At 40.8% G+C, this 14,767-nt stretch overlaps 1 protein-coding gene across 2 annotated transcripts; it reads left to right on the top strand.

Annotated features, from left to right (window-relative positions):
- Window positions 1-301: 301 nt before the first annotated feature.
- On the top strand, window positions 302-12,019 carry LOC110986659 (ultra-long-chain fatty acid omega-hydroxylase-like). 2 transcript variants are annotated; one of them, XM_087135001.1, is made up of 10 exons: window positions 302-437; window positions 1,210-1,358; window positions 1,918-2,062; window positions 2,601-2,773; window positions 3,752-3,873; window positions 4,131-4,395; window positions 5,156-5,352; window positions 6,797-6,930; window positions 7,436-7,583; window positions 10,550-12,019. In XM_087135001.1, the coding sequence occupies exons 1-10, from the start codon at window positions 332-334 to the stop codon at window positions 10,719-10,721; spliced, it is 1,611 nt and encodes a 536-aa protein (XP_086991127.1). In that variant the 5' UTR covers window positions 302-331; the 3' UTR covers window positions 10,722-12,019. The 2 variants fall into 2 exon arrangements, with proteins under 2 accessions (XP_086991127.1, XP_086991128.1); XM_087135002.1 differs by having other exon boundaries at window positions 1,137-1,358.
- The last annotated feature ends 2,748 nt before the right edge of the window (window positions 12,020-14,767 follow it).

Raw genomic sequence — 14,767 nt, 5'->3', positions numbered from 1 at the left:
GGGTGGTAGCACCACTTCTATAGTGTTGAAAATTTTAATTCCTCTCCCAACAAATGGCAACATGTACCCTCCCTCCACCACTCCCCCCCCTTTCCCTCCATCAGACTACTTTTGCACCATGGATTGAAAATTTGAGAGCTCCTGGCAGCATTTTTCAAAAGGCATTTTTATTAATTTTTTTTTAAATTTGTTGATAACAAACTTTTGCCGGTTCAATGGCTTTGAAAGCATACAGGCAGTGGACGGCAAACTCAAATTTTCTCGGTCTTGGCCCAGAGTCTTGATCGTAGGTCAGGACCTGGGAGTTGGCAGCTGTAGTATAAATAGGCCTATGTGTGCAGACAGTGCTTCAGACGAAGCAAGTAAAACACAGCTCCCCAGTGTTGACGCACTTTATCATTTTGGCAGCAGATTGGTTGCAGCTTCATTCACTACGCGTAGGTATTCTTTTTCTGCATGTGTTTCATATGTAACTTTTCAGGATTAGTGAACATAAGTGAACTTTCCAAATTTTATTTGAAATCTCGTCTGATTGAACATCTTTTGGATTGATAATTATGCAAATGATTTTATAAGTCTTTGAGTCTCACAGTTTGAGGTAGAAGGGGAATGTCATCATTTTTAACTTGTCGTCGTTGGGAAACAGTTTAGGTGTCTGAATTTTTCTGATTTCTGAAGTGAACCTCACTTGGCACCCTGCTTCCACTCGTAAGTTCTAAATATTCCTCCATTTGGATGGTGCAATTATCTATCACAGATTAGGAAGTTGACTTTATGAATGCGTGGAATGTTACTTCAAGAAGCGGGAACATTCACCAGTTAGAAGGACTGACTGTTTACAAAAAAAAGTGGCCAAACCATTGCTTATTAACTGCTTACAGATGAAGTATTTTGGCCAAGAGATTTGTATTATTGAATAAGATGACGCACTCAGACACCATGATGAAGGTAAAAGACGTGAATTTAATTGTGTTTACGCATGCTTGTAACAATTGTACATGTATGTGGACAGTATTTAAGTGTAGCATTGACAAGAATTTGTTGAGAACCACAGTGTCATAGTCAAACTGTCAGCAGTGGGCTTCTTTTTGGCAATGCTTCTTAAGCCTGAAATTGATTTTCTATTCTTGTTTCAGGCTCATGCAGATCAGTTGTGTGTTTAGACTGCTGATTTCTGTAGAACGATGGCCTTCACTGAATCTTTTGCAGCTCTTTCTGCAACGGTTGCCACACTTTGCATCACGTCCAGCATTGTGGCCTTGGTAGTCCTCTTCATCCAGAAATGGAAGCTGGAGAGACAGTTTGCGGCATTTCCGTCAGACCCCGAAAGGCACTGGTTCATGGGCAGTCTTTCTAAGGTATTATCGGCAGTGTTGGTGTGCATGCGTATCTTTCATAAAGTGCACATGATGTCATCAATTATTACGGACGACCTCTGTTGGAATTCTGTTTTGTGTTGATGATTTTTATAATGGGTTTACCATTGTAATATTTTGGTAGGCTTTGTGTATGGTACTTATTGCTTTGCGAGTATGGACACCAAATTTGAAATGTGTGATATTGTGGGTTCATAAACAGATATGCCTAAGAATACTTGGTATACTTTGTCTGTGGGAAAAAATTTTTATACAAGCAAGTTCTCTTTACAACAATTGGTCAAGGTTACTTTTTTGTGTGTGCAATGAGTTTTTCTAAAAGATATCTTGAGTAACTTCAACTTACTTTAAAAAATCTTGTTCCCAAGAAGCCGCAACTATTAAAATGACAGTTCAATTACTCCTTGTGACAACTTATGTTCTATCCACAATTGTGTACCAATAATTACAAAGCAGGCATGTGTGATGCCACCTCTGTGAAAGATGCAACTGGCACTGTTGTTTGTTATGTTTTGTAAATTGTTGTCTTTGTCATACATAGCTCACTGCTGATGAGAAGGAAGTCCAGTGGGGAAAGGATATTGTGAAGAGATGTGTCACTGCATCTGTACTATGGCTTGGACCTATTAAGGCAATCGTCAGTGTGTACCACCCTGACACAGTCAAAGCTGTTGTCAGCACAGGAGGTTGGTTGTATCTTTGTCATCAGATGCCAGGCCTGATTAGTTGAATATGTGTCATTGTGGGACACAACAAACTGAAAAATCATGCTCGCATTTCATACGCAGAATGCATTGGTTCTTGGTGCAATGGCTTGAAGAGATAGTGATACAACTATGGATCATTTTTGCCTTAAAAGACTAAGTCACACTTCGGGCGAGTGTGAAAAGCCAAGCAAGTTGGACATTAAGAACCATCTCCATCATACAGGGAATATGCAGCACTCGTGTGTGATGGGACATCACCATTTCACGTTTGTGTTTGCTTTAGTGCCAAGTGTAAACCCACCTTAAACTCATTAAACAAATCACCCAGCTGATATACAGAATGGGCAGAATTGGAAGTCATCAAGTCATGACCCTTATTTCTTCTGTCTATTCATTTGCACATTTTGACACTTCTGCACATGTGTTCATTTTTGTAAATGAGCACAGAGCTGAACCCTCTCATTTACAAAAGTCAGTGTTCATTTTTGAATCGGTTTGGTTTTTATATTTATCTTAGAACCAAAGGCGGAAGATACATACTCTTATATACGCCCCTGGATTGGAGACGGGCTGCTCTTATCAGCTGGGAAGAAATGGGCAAGGAACAGACGCTTACTGACACCCGGCTTCCACTTTGACATTTTGAAGCCGTATGTGGACATCTTTCAACAGTCTGGCAGCATACTTGTGGTGAGTTGGCCAACATATTCAACCACTTCGCACCAGTGGAGGCGTAAGCCTGCTACAAAGTAACCAGGATTGTGTATAACACATTATTGTGAATTGTCTCCATATAAGCACTGGATGAAATGCACACACCATCATATTTTGGCAGTTTCACTGGTTTAATATTTTTGGGTTATGTGGCATGCACAGAATTTTAACACACAGTTACTTGAGCGTAGATCACAATCCCATTATTACCAGTTAAGCAATAATAAGCAACTTTCTCTTGCCAGGCTGTGAAACACAGTAAATATTTGATAGCCCTCTTGTTCACAGATACACAAATCGTAAATGTGAACTTTTATCAAGCAGATTTTTTAGCAAGGTTTCATGAACATGTTCCTTTTAATTTTATTTTACATTCTCATCTCAGTTTATAGTTAATTTTCAATGCTGATTGAACTTCGATTTTTAACGCTGGATACATGTGTATGTGCTTATTATGCTGGAACTATGAACAACCAGGCTTAACACATCATAAACCCTGTCTGGTCATTGTGAGTTTTTTATCTAACTGGATTTTAAGCAATATTATGTGTTTTAAATAGGTGTGTGTCTGTGTTTGTGTTTTTCTGTTTGTCTGTGTCCCAGTCTTTTGAAGTGGTATGTTTTACCAGATGGGTGGGAGGGAGGGTTAATGTAGTTGTGTTGTGTCTTTTTCTGTGAATGCCCTTTCTGGTTCAGCTGGGGCTTTCTTTCCCTTGTACAAATTGTAACTACTTTTTTTAGTAATATGTTATTTTGTATGTCTTATTAATTTTTGTAAATAAGAGCGCCATTTGGCTACGAGGCTTCTTATCTTAACCAACAATAATAATAAATAATTTACTTTGTGTATGCAAGACAGTCAAAATATATGATATGTTTTTATGTGCCTAATAGGATTAATATCAATTTTGTCTCTTTTCAACTATTTTTTCCCTTTGGCTTTAATGAACACAGGAGAAGTGGAAAGCAGCCTGTGGTGGTAAGAAGACTTCAATGGAGATGTTCAGTAACATGAGCCTGTTGACATTGGACAGCCTCCTCAGGTGTATATTCAGTGTGGAGACCAACTGCCAAACGTAAGTGGTCTTGACCAGACAAGTAGCAAGGAAATATTATCCATGAAACACAATGAGACAGTCAGCGCCAACAGCTGCTCCATAGGTTCTGCTCATTTGAAGAGATATCTCTGAAGTGCAATAGCACAATCGGTGCTGTGTGCCATAGACAATGACTGAAACTGTTTTTGCCTAAGTCAGAATCCAAACCTGGACCACAAGGTGAGGTTCAGTACCCCCTTGTCACCTGAAACGTTTTGTTGTATTTCATGTTTCAGGGTTGAAAATCACCCTTACATCAAGGGCATCTATGACATCTCCATCCTGGCTATGCAACGTTTTCGCTTCCTACCTTTCCACTTTGACACAATCTTCCAGTGGAGTCCCAGTGGGCGACGCTTCCGCAAAGCTTGCGATACACTCCATAACTACGCACGGGATATCATCCAGAAGCGAAAGAGTGCACTGAAAGAAGAGGCTGCTAATAGGCAAACAAGACACAGGAAATACATTGACTTCTTAGACATTCTGCTTTGCGCTAAAGTAAGCAAGACAGATCTTTTGGCACAGGATACAGGATTGGTGTTGGATGGCCCCATTTTGTAAAGAAGTTGATCGATGCAGAAACAAGGGGAAGGAACTTCAAGCTAAAATCTTGCACCTCAATATTATTATTATTGACTGACTGACACCTGCCATTATTACTTATCACAGACAGCCATTTATAGTCCATCTGCCTTGGCCTCAACCCTCCTTGCCTCTGGCAATTCATTTGGGTCCACTGATACACATGTGAAATCATTCCTTTCGGTACAGCCATAAGCCAGCTTACTTGCACAGAACATGTTCAAGCTAGCACAACATTAATTGCCGGTATACTGCAGTAGGTTCTTGATTAACAATGGCTATGTGGACTAAGTTCTTTTCCCACTCCTTTGATTTTTCTACTCCAATAAATTTCTTTACTGCTGTAATTATTATCTCGTAAACACCTGGCCAGTTTCTTTATCTGCCCCAATTTTAAGCACTCCCTCACAAGTGCAGAAGAAGACAGGTAGGTAGAAAGTAATATCCAACTGTGATTTTTCACTTGTATGGGACATATGCACAGACCATTCACTCCAACAGAAATTGGCTACACATGCTCAGTGTGGCTCCCACCACATACTCAGAAACCTGTACATGGATGCAGTGAATTCTTTTGAAAGGACCATTTTTGCCCTTTGAAGCACGCCATCTCTTGTTCCCGCTTGGAGCAAATTTGGTTTGGCAAGTTGGTACTACACGATATTTTCTTCCCCAGGACAGTGATGGTCAAGGACTAACTGACCAGGAAATCTATGACGAAGTGGACACATTCATGTTTGAAGGGCATGACACGACAGCATCAGGCCTGTCTTGGTTCCTGTATGACATGGCCCGGCTGCCAGAATTCCAGCAGAAGTGCCAAGAGGAAATCGATGACCTCTTAGTAGACAGAGAAGATGACCGACTGGAATGGTGAGTAAAGCTTGGCTGAGTTTGACAAGAATATGTTGATTTGTACAACACCCAAATAAATGCCAGTCATCTGAATGGAGGGTTTGTCAGTCAAGTGCCATTGACCAGGCCTTCTGCCCACAAGGCTACTGAATTGCAGATTTTACCAACCTGTTTAGATTTTCACTTGACTGTACTGATGTGTATCCTACAGAATATCACCTTTTCCTTTTCGCTATATTCCAATCATTAAATTTGTTATTCCCAGTGCTGTACCTCTTAATTTTCATGTATACCAATGATCTCATGCTCTTTTCCCTTGATTGGTATACTGCTGTTTGGTAGAATTTGCTGTATTCTGTTGGGTCAGTGGGTCTTTTTGCTCTTTTGGTCCCAGTTGTAGCACGGTCATTTAAGTCACTGCACTGACAGCTCAGTTATTTCTCCTGCGTTCTCGGCAAAAGTTTCCTGTTTTGAAAGTCCAAGTGCAGAAAGTAGTTACATTTGACCTTTTTTGTTCGATCACCGGCTCAGTATAACCCTCAAGAAAACCTTCAGTACAAACATGGCTTATGCCGTTGTACTTTGCACATGTGATGGCCCCTTTGGGCAATGATATGCTTTACCACATGTGTGCACAGGGAATAGCTCAGTAACAGCTCTTCATTCAGGCAAAATGTCAATCTTGGCTTGGAGAGTGAAAACTTTCTGGCACTCTTTTACACCAAGCCTTGAAAATAAAATGGCAACTTTTATGCAAACAGGATTCACTCAAACACTTCATGAAACAACTCATAAATGTTTCCCCTATGCAGCAGAAAGAATGTGAATTAGTGATAAGCTGAATGTTCTACTCAATCTCACCTCATGAAATTATTTAATCCCATTGTGCAATTGCTATGAGATTGTTTTGATTTCTGAAATATGACTAGGAGACAAAGTTAACAACTTAAGGCTGCCATAGTGGAACAGCTCAGAGCTGTATTCTTTATCCAGTTGACTCTCTCAACTTCTCCAGTCATCTCTGATGTCTAAACTGAGCATGGGCATATTCACACAGTCCTCACAGTTACAATAAATAATGATCACTGTGCTCATGTGCGGTTAATCTGTATGCATGTACAACAGCAGTTATTATTTCAATGATATACAAGGGGGATCTTCAAGACAACATCTTTTTGTTGATGGCTACAGTTAAGGCTTTGCCTCAGAACTGGAAACCTGAGCAGTTGACTGTTAGTATTAGGAACTAGGTCGGAATTACGGGATTGGTGTCTAAACTACAATTTACAGTGAAACAAGGAATTTTTTTCCATTCTATTACATTTTCAGCGCCCCATGTCAACATCATTGAAACAAAATTGCGTAATGCCGGCCAATTATATAGAATTTTTGTAATTGCAGGGAAAAGAAGAAATGATTAATTTTTCGGAAAATCAGAAGTGCTTGACCTTTTGTTTTCTAGGGATGATCTCAGTAATATGCCCTACCTGACCAAGTGTCTGAAGGAGAGCCTGCGTGTACATTCTCCTGTCCCCAATATCATGCGAACATTGACCCGACCTTTGACCTTTCCTGATGGCAGGACGTTGCAGAAAGGTGAGCGTTAGGAGGTGCTAGCTGAATTACCCCCAGTTTGTCCCATTCCTGCAGGCTTGCCCATGTTGTGCTTGGAAATGTCTGCGATGTTGTCCTCATCTTGCCGTCAAATTAAATCGACAGATGCATAAAAATGAAGCACTGCATTTACTCTTTCATGTGCAATGGACAAACAAAATATGCAAATATATGAATATGTTCATATTGCAGCTATGTGCCTATGTAGAGAATGTGACAGCTGGGTAGTAAATTTACCTTGCTGGAAATTTGAGTAGCCTGGGAGAATAATAGAAAACTTTTTGACTAGGAATAAATACTTTGTGTCGTGGGATTGGTAGAAATATCTCGTATTTGAACTCTCTTGTAATTTGCTTGCCTTGTCAAATTTCAATTTGTATTCTTGTTGTCAATTAAGGGTCATTGATAATTTATTTTAAGAATAGATTTGAATAATTTTTAATTATGAGTTAGTCTAGATTTGTTTCTTCTGATCACAACCTTTCAGGAACCACTATTACCGTCGTAATCCATGGGCTACACAACAACCCGCATGTGTGGGATGACCCCGAGACCTTTGACCCAGAGAGGTTTTCACCAGAGCGGGCCAAGAACATTCCTCACTTTGCATATGTGCCCTTCTCGGCCGGACCAAGGTGAGAGAGGGCTGTCCACCATGCCCAATTACATTGGCTTACACACTCTCATCTGACTTGTTCACATTAGAGGACATGTATAAATCCAGTCATGATTTTCTGTACCAGTTAAAGGGAGGTAGTTCAAACACTTGTTGCCCTATCTCAGTGTTTCTCAACGTTTTATGCACACCCGCCTTAATATGGACATTCTGTTATTCCGCTGGTGTTGGTATAAAACTCCGGGAAAATGTCCCTTTTTCTCCCACTATGATAACCATTTCAAGCTGGGTTTTTGCATGGATTGTTCCTCATCATTTTACAACAGGTAACCCTGACCCCCAAATGCTTCTGAATCTTTTTTTTTTGGGGGGGAGACCCTGTTTGGACATGTGTGAGTCCACACAATTGTCCTCTTTCCCTTCATTGTGAAGGCTCCCTTTTTTGGAGGTCCACTCTACACTATGCTACTACATGCAGACTCCAAACAGTCCTTGGAGATTGAAAGTGTGGAGCCCTGTCAATCGTCTGTGTGCCATGGCCAGACATTGTAGAAGGGACATGTTTTAGCAATTCCTAACCAGGAACATGTCTGTGATGTCACAGCAATAACCAGGAACATGTTAAGACCATGTTAAGAGATTACATGCCTCTCAAAAATATGATTGGTAAGTTGAAAACAAAATATTTAGTTTAGTTTTTGTGCCGAGTAAAGGGCATAAATGGGGACAAATGCTGCCAAAAATTTGTCACAAAAAGTGATAAAAACTTGCCTTAATCTATGTGTTTTCACTTCTAGACAGCAAAATGCAAAGGGAACTCATGAAAATAACTGAAGTTTCTCTTCAAAAGTTGCAAATGTTAGTAGAAAACATATAAATACCAACCTTTTAATGTTATAAAGGTTGTTCAGGGGGTGTTTTGTGAAGACAAACCAGACAGTAGGATTTTAATCTTTTTTGTTTTTGAACATTGGTTTTTCTAACTTGCCGATAAACTTTTTTGGTTGCTCTGAAAACTTAGGGTCAGTTGGCGAACCGAAAGAACAACTTCTTTGTTGGCTTAAAGGTAGCCCACACAAAAGAAGAAACAAATGGTTACTCCACCTGACAGAGGCAAGCACAAGGAAGCAGACGACACTGTTGATGAACATGATTTTCATTCAGTATTCAGCATGTTTCTCATCAGTGCTGCTCTCTCTTTTCACATACATGTACATTAAAGAAGAAAGTATCTCTTTGATTTACTGCATGTAACAACAAATTTTGAAATGTATAATTCAATCATCTGAGGAGGCCACAAAAATTGTCTGTTTATTTCCCGCCATGTTGAACCGGTGCTGAACCAACTCCATCCACTGGTTCTCATTCGGTCGGAACAATGGTGCCACAGAGGTATAGAAAATGTCAAACTTACCCAATGACCAAAGCTAAAACAAGTTCATGATTTGTCCAGAAGTCACTTCAGCACATTTAAATATTTGTGTATTTATTTTATGCACACCTGCCAGGATTTGTGTGCTGGGATTTATAATTCTATTTGTTTGAAGTACTCAATCAACACAGCCTTAGTATATGGACATGATGCACACTTTATCACCAACCTAATAATTGTGATGTCATCAGCATTGTTGTTCGCGATATGTTGAGCTATTGATATTTACATGTTGATCGAAAATGTTATTCTCAGGAAAACTAAATGCTCAAATTAAATGAAATTTTGATAGATTTCATCTTCTTAGTTCACTCAGCCCTATTCCAGCTAAGATGATTGATAGGTTGTCCTCTTTTCCCAATCCTTCTTTTCATCATCATCCAACAAAGGCATAGTTTGCCCGTGGTGTCCTACTAAAATTATTCACAGCAGGTGCTTCTCCCACTTACCATTACCAGATAGGGATGTTGTCAACCCAAGTCATTTTCGGTCAGCTATCAGGGCGTTGACACCCCCCAGGCATTCCTTTCAGTACAGCTGTCGCTACACCACCTTGCCAGACCTCAAGGCCCTAGCTAGCCAGTCTGAATTTTGTTGAAGCATAATACGACTGCTGAAGCACCATCTGTTTCCGATCATCTCCAAGAGTCTTTCGTTGGTCACATGATCAAGCCACTTGATGTTGAGCAGATGTCGCCAGAGGGTAGGTCGAAGCTATCTAGGTGGTTGATGTTGATCAGGTGCTTTCAACAACAGGTTGGCAGCTCCATACATCACCCTGGACACAATCAGTGCCCCAGTTAGCTGTATCTTTTTACTTATAGACTGACGTGGTGGGAATACAGGTATTTACATTGTCAAAGTATTGATTTGCCCATACTTTGGCGCACTTGAACTTCCTGTCGTCCAGCACGTGGTTGATCGTTACACCCAGGTACTTGAAGGACGTAACACTAGGCATTTGCGTCAAGTGATATGTAATTGTGGAGTCGTCGGTTGTTTGGATGACCATATATTCAGTTTTGCTAGATTGGATAGTTAGCCCCTACCCATCAGATACATTGCCCAAGATGATAAACATCTCTTCAGCATCATCTCTGGGCAGTGCCAACAATACTAGATCATCAGCGGATCTGATTTCCTCAGGGGGGGATATTATGAACATCTGGACCTGTTAGGTTGGTTGTATTATAATTATTGTGCCACTCATGGAGGAGGTTCTTGGTGTAGAGGCTGAAAAGTGTAGGTGACAATGGACAGCCTTGCCGTACCCTGACTGGAGTTTCAAAGATGTCAGTCATCTGTCCTTTCCACTGCAGCTGGCCATGTGAAGAGTTGTAGAAATCTTTGAGTAGCTGCATCACATCCTCTTCCGCACCAAAATGCTGTAGTTTAGTGAACAGTCGTGCTTGATTGACTGAATCAAATGCTTTTTTGTAGTCAACAAGTGCTAGATTTAGAGGGCATTTCCCTGCAAGGTGTGTTTCTGCAACACCTTCCAAAAGGTAGAAACAGTCCTGTTTCCTTTTCATATATTTTTCATTTCTCGCCAGGAATTGCATCGGTCAGCACTTTGCCATGAATGAGTTGAAGATCATATCTGCCATGGTCCTTCGCAACTTTCACGTGTCCGTCGATGAGTCCAATCCAGTGCAGCAAATCCATGCGCTGGTTCTGCGAGGCAGAAATGGCATTCATCTACACGTCACACCCCGCCAACCTTAAAACCAAATTCCTCATCCGGAGACTCCCCCTCCATGACTGCCATCCATGTGAATAATAAAGGAACAGTTTTAATGACATAAAAGTCAGTGCAGTTTACCTACTCCATTGAATTTTCTGCTGTCTAAAAATTATATAGCTTTCCATTCTGAGACAAGAAGCATATTTTCCAAACATTCATTTCTTAAATACTGACGTTATAGCCTCAGCTTTATTCATGGAAACAATTACAGTGGTATTTTGCTGATTAATTTATGAGTGAATTGTTCCTTGCATAGAGTGAAGTGGAATGTGTCGTCACAACTTTTTAAAATTTAACTACTTTTAGTTTTGTTTTGTTTTGATTTTCCTGAGGAGGTAAAATTTAACGTTGACTGCATTCACAAGAAGGGAACTACACTCCAATTGAATGAGTAAGACAAAACGAATTTATGGTCATTTTGGAAGCTTAATTGACTGAATGCCTCCTAATTAGGTGTAAGATCAAGTATGTACATGTAGCAAAGTCCCCACTTGAAACTACATGCAAAGTTTTCTTCTTTTCCCAAACTTAATTCTTTAAACCCTCACTGTCCATGGCACACGGCTGTCACCTCTCTCAAAGTCACTTGCACAGGACAGAGCACCACAAAAAAGACCCAAGGAAAGCACCACAGATGAGACACTAATTGGCAGCACTATACTAATGAAAGAGGAGACCCTGCGTATTCCATGCCGCACCATGTAGTTATGTATTCACGGCAAGGAAACCAACTAACTATGCATTCACCACCTGCTCAATCTAACAGTAATTTGATTTCAGTGGGCAGAAGCTTGCTTTTCAAATTTAAACAATTTAATCATGTGTTATTTGAGGTTTACTGATGTGTTACCCTGGACTAACAATCCACACTGAAGATAGGGCTGTGCTATTGTCTTATAAATAAAAAAATAGTACATTCAAAGCAGTTTAACCAACACAAAATCAATGCAATTAAATTAATTCAGTTTTCCGACTGATTATTGATGATAATTGTGTGAGGTTCACTGAGGTCTATACTCTGAAAATTATGGCTGAAGTTCAGAAGAATTAAACCAAACATAGTATTAAATCATGATTATGACTTTATGTCATAATTGTTGCATGTATTAAGTCATAATTATAACTTTTATCTCGTATACATGTACATGTACTGAGTTAAAAGTCAGAAGCCTGTATGTTATCATTGTGACACCAAGCTGTCATGTGCACTTGCACATTGCATTGCATTTGTCTGTAAAATTTCATGTGCTTTCACAATAAAAGTCATAATTGTGATATATGTCATGAATATGAGGTAATATTTAATTACACTTTGGACATACTGTAAGTCATAATTACGACTTTGCCGGTTTGAAAAAAATCATTGGCCCCTTAATCTTTTCTAGCTTGTTAGCAGCTTCTTAACTTTTAAGCAAACTTGAAAACTCTTGTTCACATTTCATTCAGTTTGATTGTAGAGGCGCAACATTCCTTTGAAGCTTCAGTTCACCACTTTTAGGGCACAGTGAGATTTGTTAAAGCAGAATCTGGGTCTTTGGAAACTGAATTAGTTCTGCCATGACAAGAGGTGTTTCTACAAAGAACAGTAGGACCATCGTGAACTCACTTTTTAAGGTTATGTTATATGCAGGTTTATTTTAAAAAAATCTTCCAAAATTACAGACTCAGTATGGAAAGAGTTTCATGCATGCGCATTTCTTTTCCAGACGTGTATAAACTTTGCAGTTAAGCCTACACAGTCGTCACTTGAGACGTGTACAATGATATACAAACCTTACTTTGTATGACAATGAGGCTGGTCTTTTGACATGCAAGTCATAATTATGACTTTGCCCATTAAAAAAATCATTGGTTGTTTAATCTTTTCGAGCTTGTTAACAGCTTCTTAGCTTTGAAAACTTGTATCACATTGACACAAACTTTTCAGGACATTTTTTCTCTTCCTGATTGCTGATAAAACATTGTAGGGGAAAGTTAGTGATGTCTATCCATTTACGGAACTCTTTCCCTCCATGTGCTTTTGTGATTGCAAAGAACAAGAAATTATGGAATTGCGTAGGTCGGAAATCTGTCTTGTGAATACAAACTCACAGGAGCAATGTAAGCGTTGAAGATCTGTTGCCGTAAAATATTCGGGGTCCCCCAAAACACCCATATTCGGTAGCTAATATTCTGGTTTAAAAACACATATTTGTACCAGTTCATGGTCCAGTGTCAACCATCTCCACTGCCTTAATGCAAGTACCAGTGGGGGAGGGGATTTTGCAAAAGACCCTTGACTGGAGCACTTTTTCATGGGGGGAAATGAAGACGGGCATTCAACCCGGGTTAGACAAAAACCCTTCAAAGTAACACCCACCCTTTTTTAATTTTTCAGGGGAAGTTTTTTCAAGACATGCTAGAAAATTGTTGTAGTCCGCTACAGAATTCTTTCTTTAAAGTGATCGTGCCGTCAAAGTTCAAGTGAAAAGTAAACAAGTGCTGAACAAAAGTAACAATTCCTTCATATGTGTTCCCAAAGGCCATCAGGCCTGCTGATGTCTGTTGATAAACTGTAGAATTACGTTTTCACCAAGTTCATGGTATGAACCATACCCCAGACAACTACTCAGATGGAGAAGCAGACCACTCTGCTTACTCCCTTTGAAGATTGTACAACATGGTTATAATAATGGAAATATAGCAAAAAAACATAGCTTTGTGTGTGATTATTGAACAAGTGATTTTTCAAGGCATTAAGATTAGTCAGATTGTTGTGATACTAATCACAACAAATTTAACATGTTCATACAAACAACAGTGTGCTCATTGGGTTGACAAATATACAGGTGTACATATGTACATGAAGGTTTGGGGAGGAGCAACATAGGGAGTCTTCTGCTTTCAACCTACCCCAAACAGTCACTAAATATGCAAATTCCTTTGTGTCTGATTCAATTCGCTGATACTTCGCCACGCTTCAAGGGTCTGAGCTGCATTGCGTAGGATATCCAACTCTCAGTTCCTGATGTAACACCAAAGCATCACAGTCAATGGTCGTGCAGAGTGGCGCTGCACTCAGGGTTGAAATTTCCCCTGCTAGCCAGGTCTGGGCGCAACACTTTTGCATCCCAGTTCCCAAGCATTTCGAACGGGTGACACCGGCCTACTACAAGCTCTTATCAACACCTATCGTGGGCAAAACCCGACATCAGCATGGCTCGCAAGACCATGCCCGGGAGCAGCCCCACGCTGCCAGTATTATCTACACTGGCCGCATCGCCCCTAGTGCCATTGTCTTCAGACGCACTTTCAGCCGGGGCAGCCAGCCATGACAAAGACGCTGACTCTCCACGGGGCAACGTAACGCTGCTCTCCAGAGCTGTACCTGTAGAGACAATACTGGGCCATGTGGGCACACCACCACCCGTACCCAGGACAACAGAGCCCACTGGCCTCCTGTGCCGTCGGGGCTTTTGATCTCCGTACGTCACCCCGTCTTCCAGCCACCTTCTGGGCTTTTCTGGAAAGACTGCTTCTACCTCTGCAGTTCACTAGCCCTCTCCTGCTGTATACTTACTGCAGTCTGGGCAAGCCTTGGACACCCCAGCTCAACAGGCCTTGACTGCTGGCTTTACAACAAGTTCTCCTGGAAGCAAAAAGCGCAACCATTCTTTGTCTTCCTCTACGGGGTCCAAGCATAAGAAGTCTCACTCCTCGCAGAAGGACGACGCTTCGGCCGACATCATGTTAGCGGAGAAGCTCTTTTCTATAGCCAGCCGCCTAGAGCCCTATCCTGTTCTCCCAGCGACAGCTCCAGATCTGGACCCTTTGGCTGCGGAACGTGATCTGCATCCGCACTGGCATCAGCACTCGCGTAACTTCCGCATCCAAACCTGCATTCATCGACGATCCGATCTTCCTATGTCAGTTTTGTCCCTTTGACTTACCCAGGTTCCGGCGCAGACTACGGCTCATTTTCCTGCTCCAGCCCCTGGCCACTCAATAAGACATGACAACGTTCCTCCTTCCTCTGGTCAACTCCAGA

The sequence above is a fragment of the Acanthaster planci genome, linkage group LG03 (genome assembly GCF_054643075.1).
Source record: "Acanthaster planci isolate LZ-2023a linkage group LG03, COTS_SCS, whole genome shotgun sequence".
NCBI classification, from domain to species: domain Eukaryota; kingdom Metazoa; phylum Echinodermata; class Asteroidea; order Valvatida; family Acanthasteridae; genus Acanthaster; species Acanthaster planci.
Note: the sequence above shows the minus strand (reverse complement) of the source record. Positions and strands in the feature narration are given on the sequence as shown.

Bases quoted from the DNA above. Each gene is read 5' to 3' on its own strand.
- LOC110986659 (XM_087135001.1), top strand. From the start codon at position 332: ATGTGTGCAGACAGTGCTTCAGACGAAGCAAGTAAAACACAGCTCCCC. The intron at 2,063-2,600 runs GTTGGTTGTATC...TATTTATCTTAG, and splicing joins AGCTGTTGTCAGCACAGGAG to AACCAAAGGCGGAAGATACA. The intron at 2,774-3,751 runs GTGAGTTGGCCA...TAATGAACACAG, and splicing joins AGTCTGGCAGCATACTTGTG to GAGAAGTGGAAAGCAGCCTG.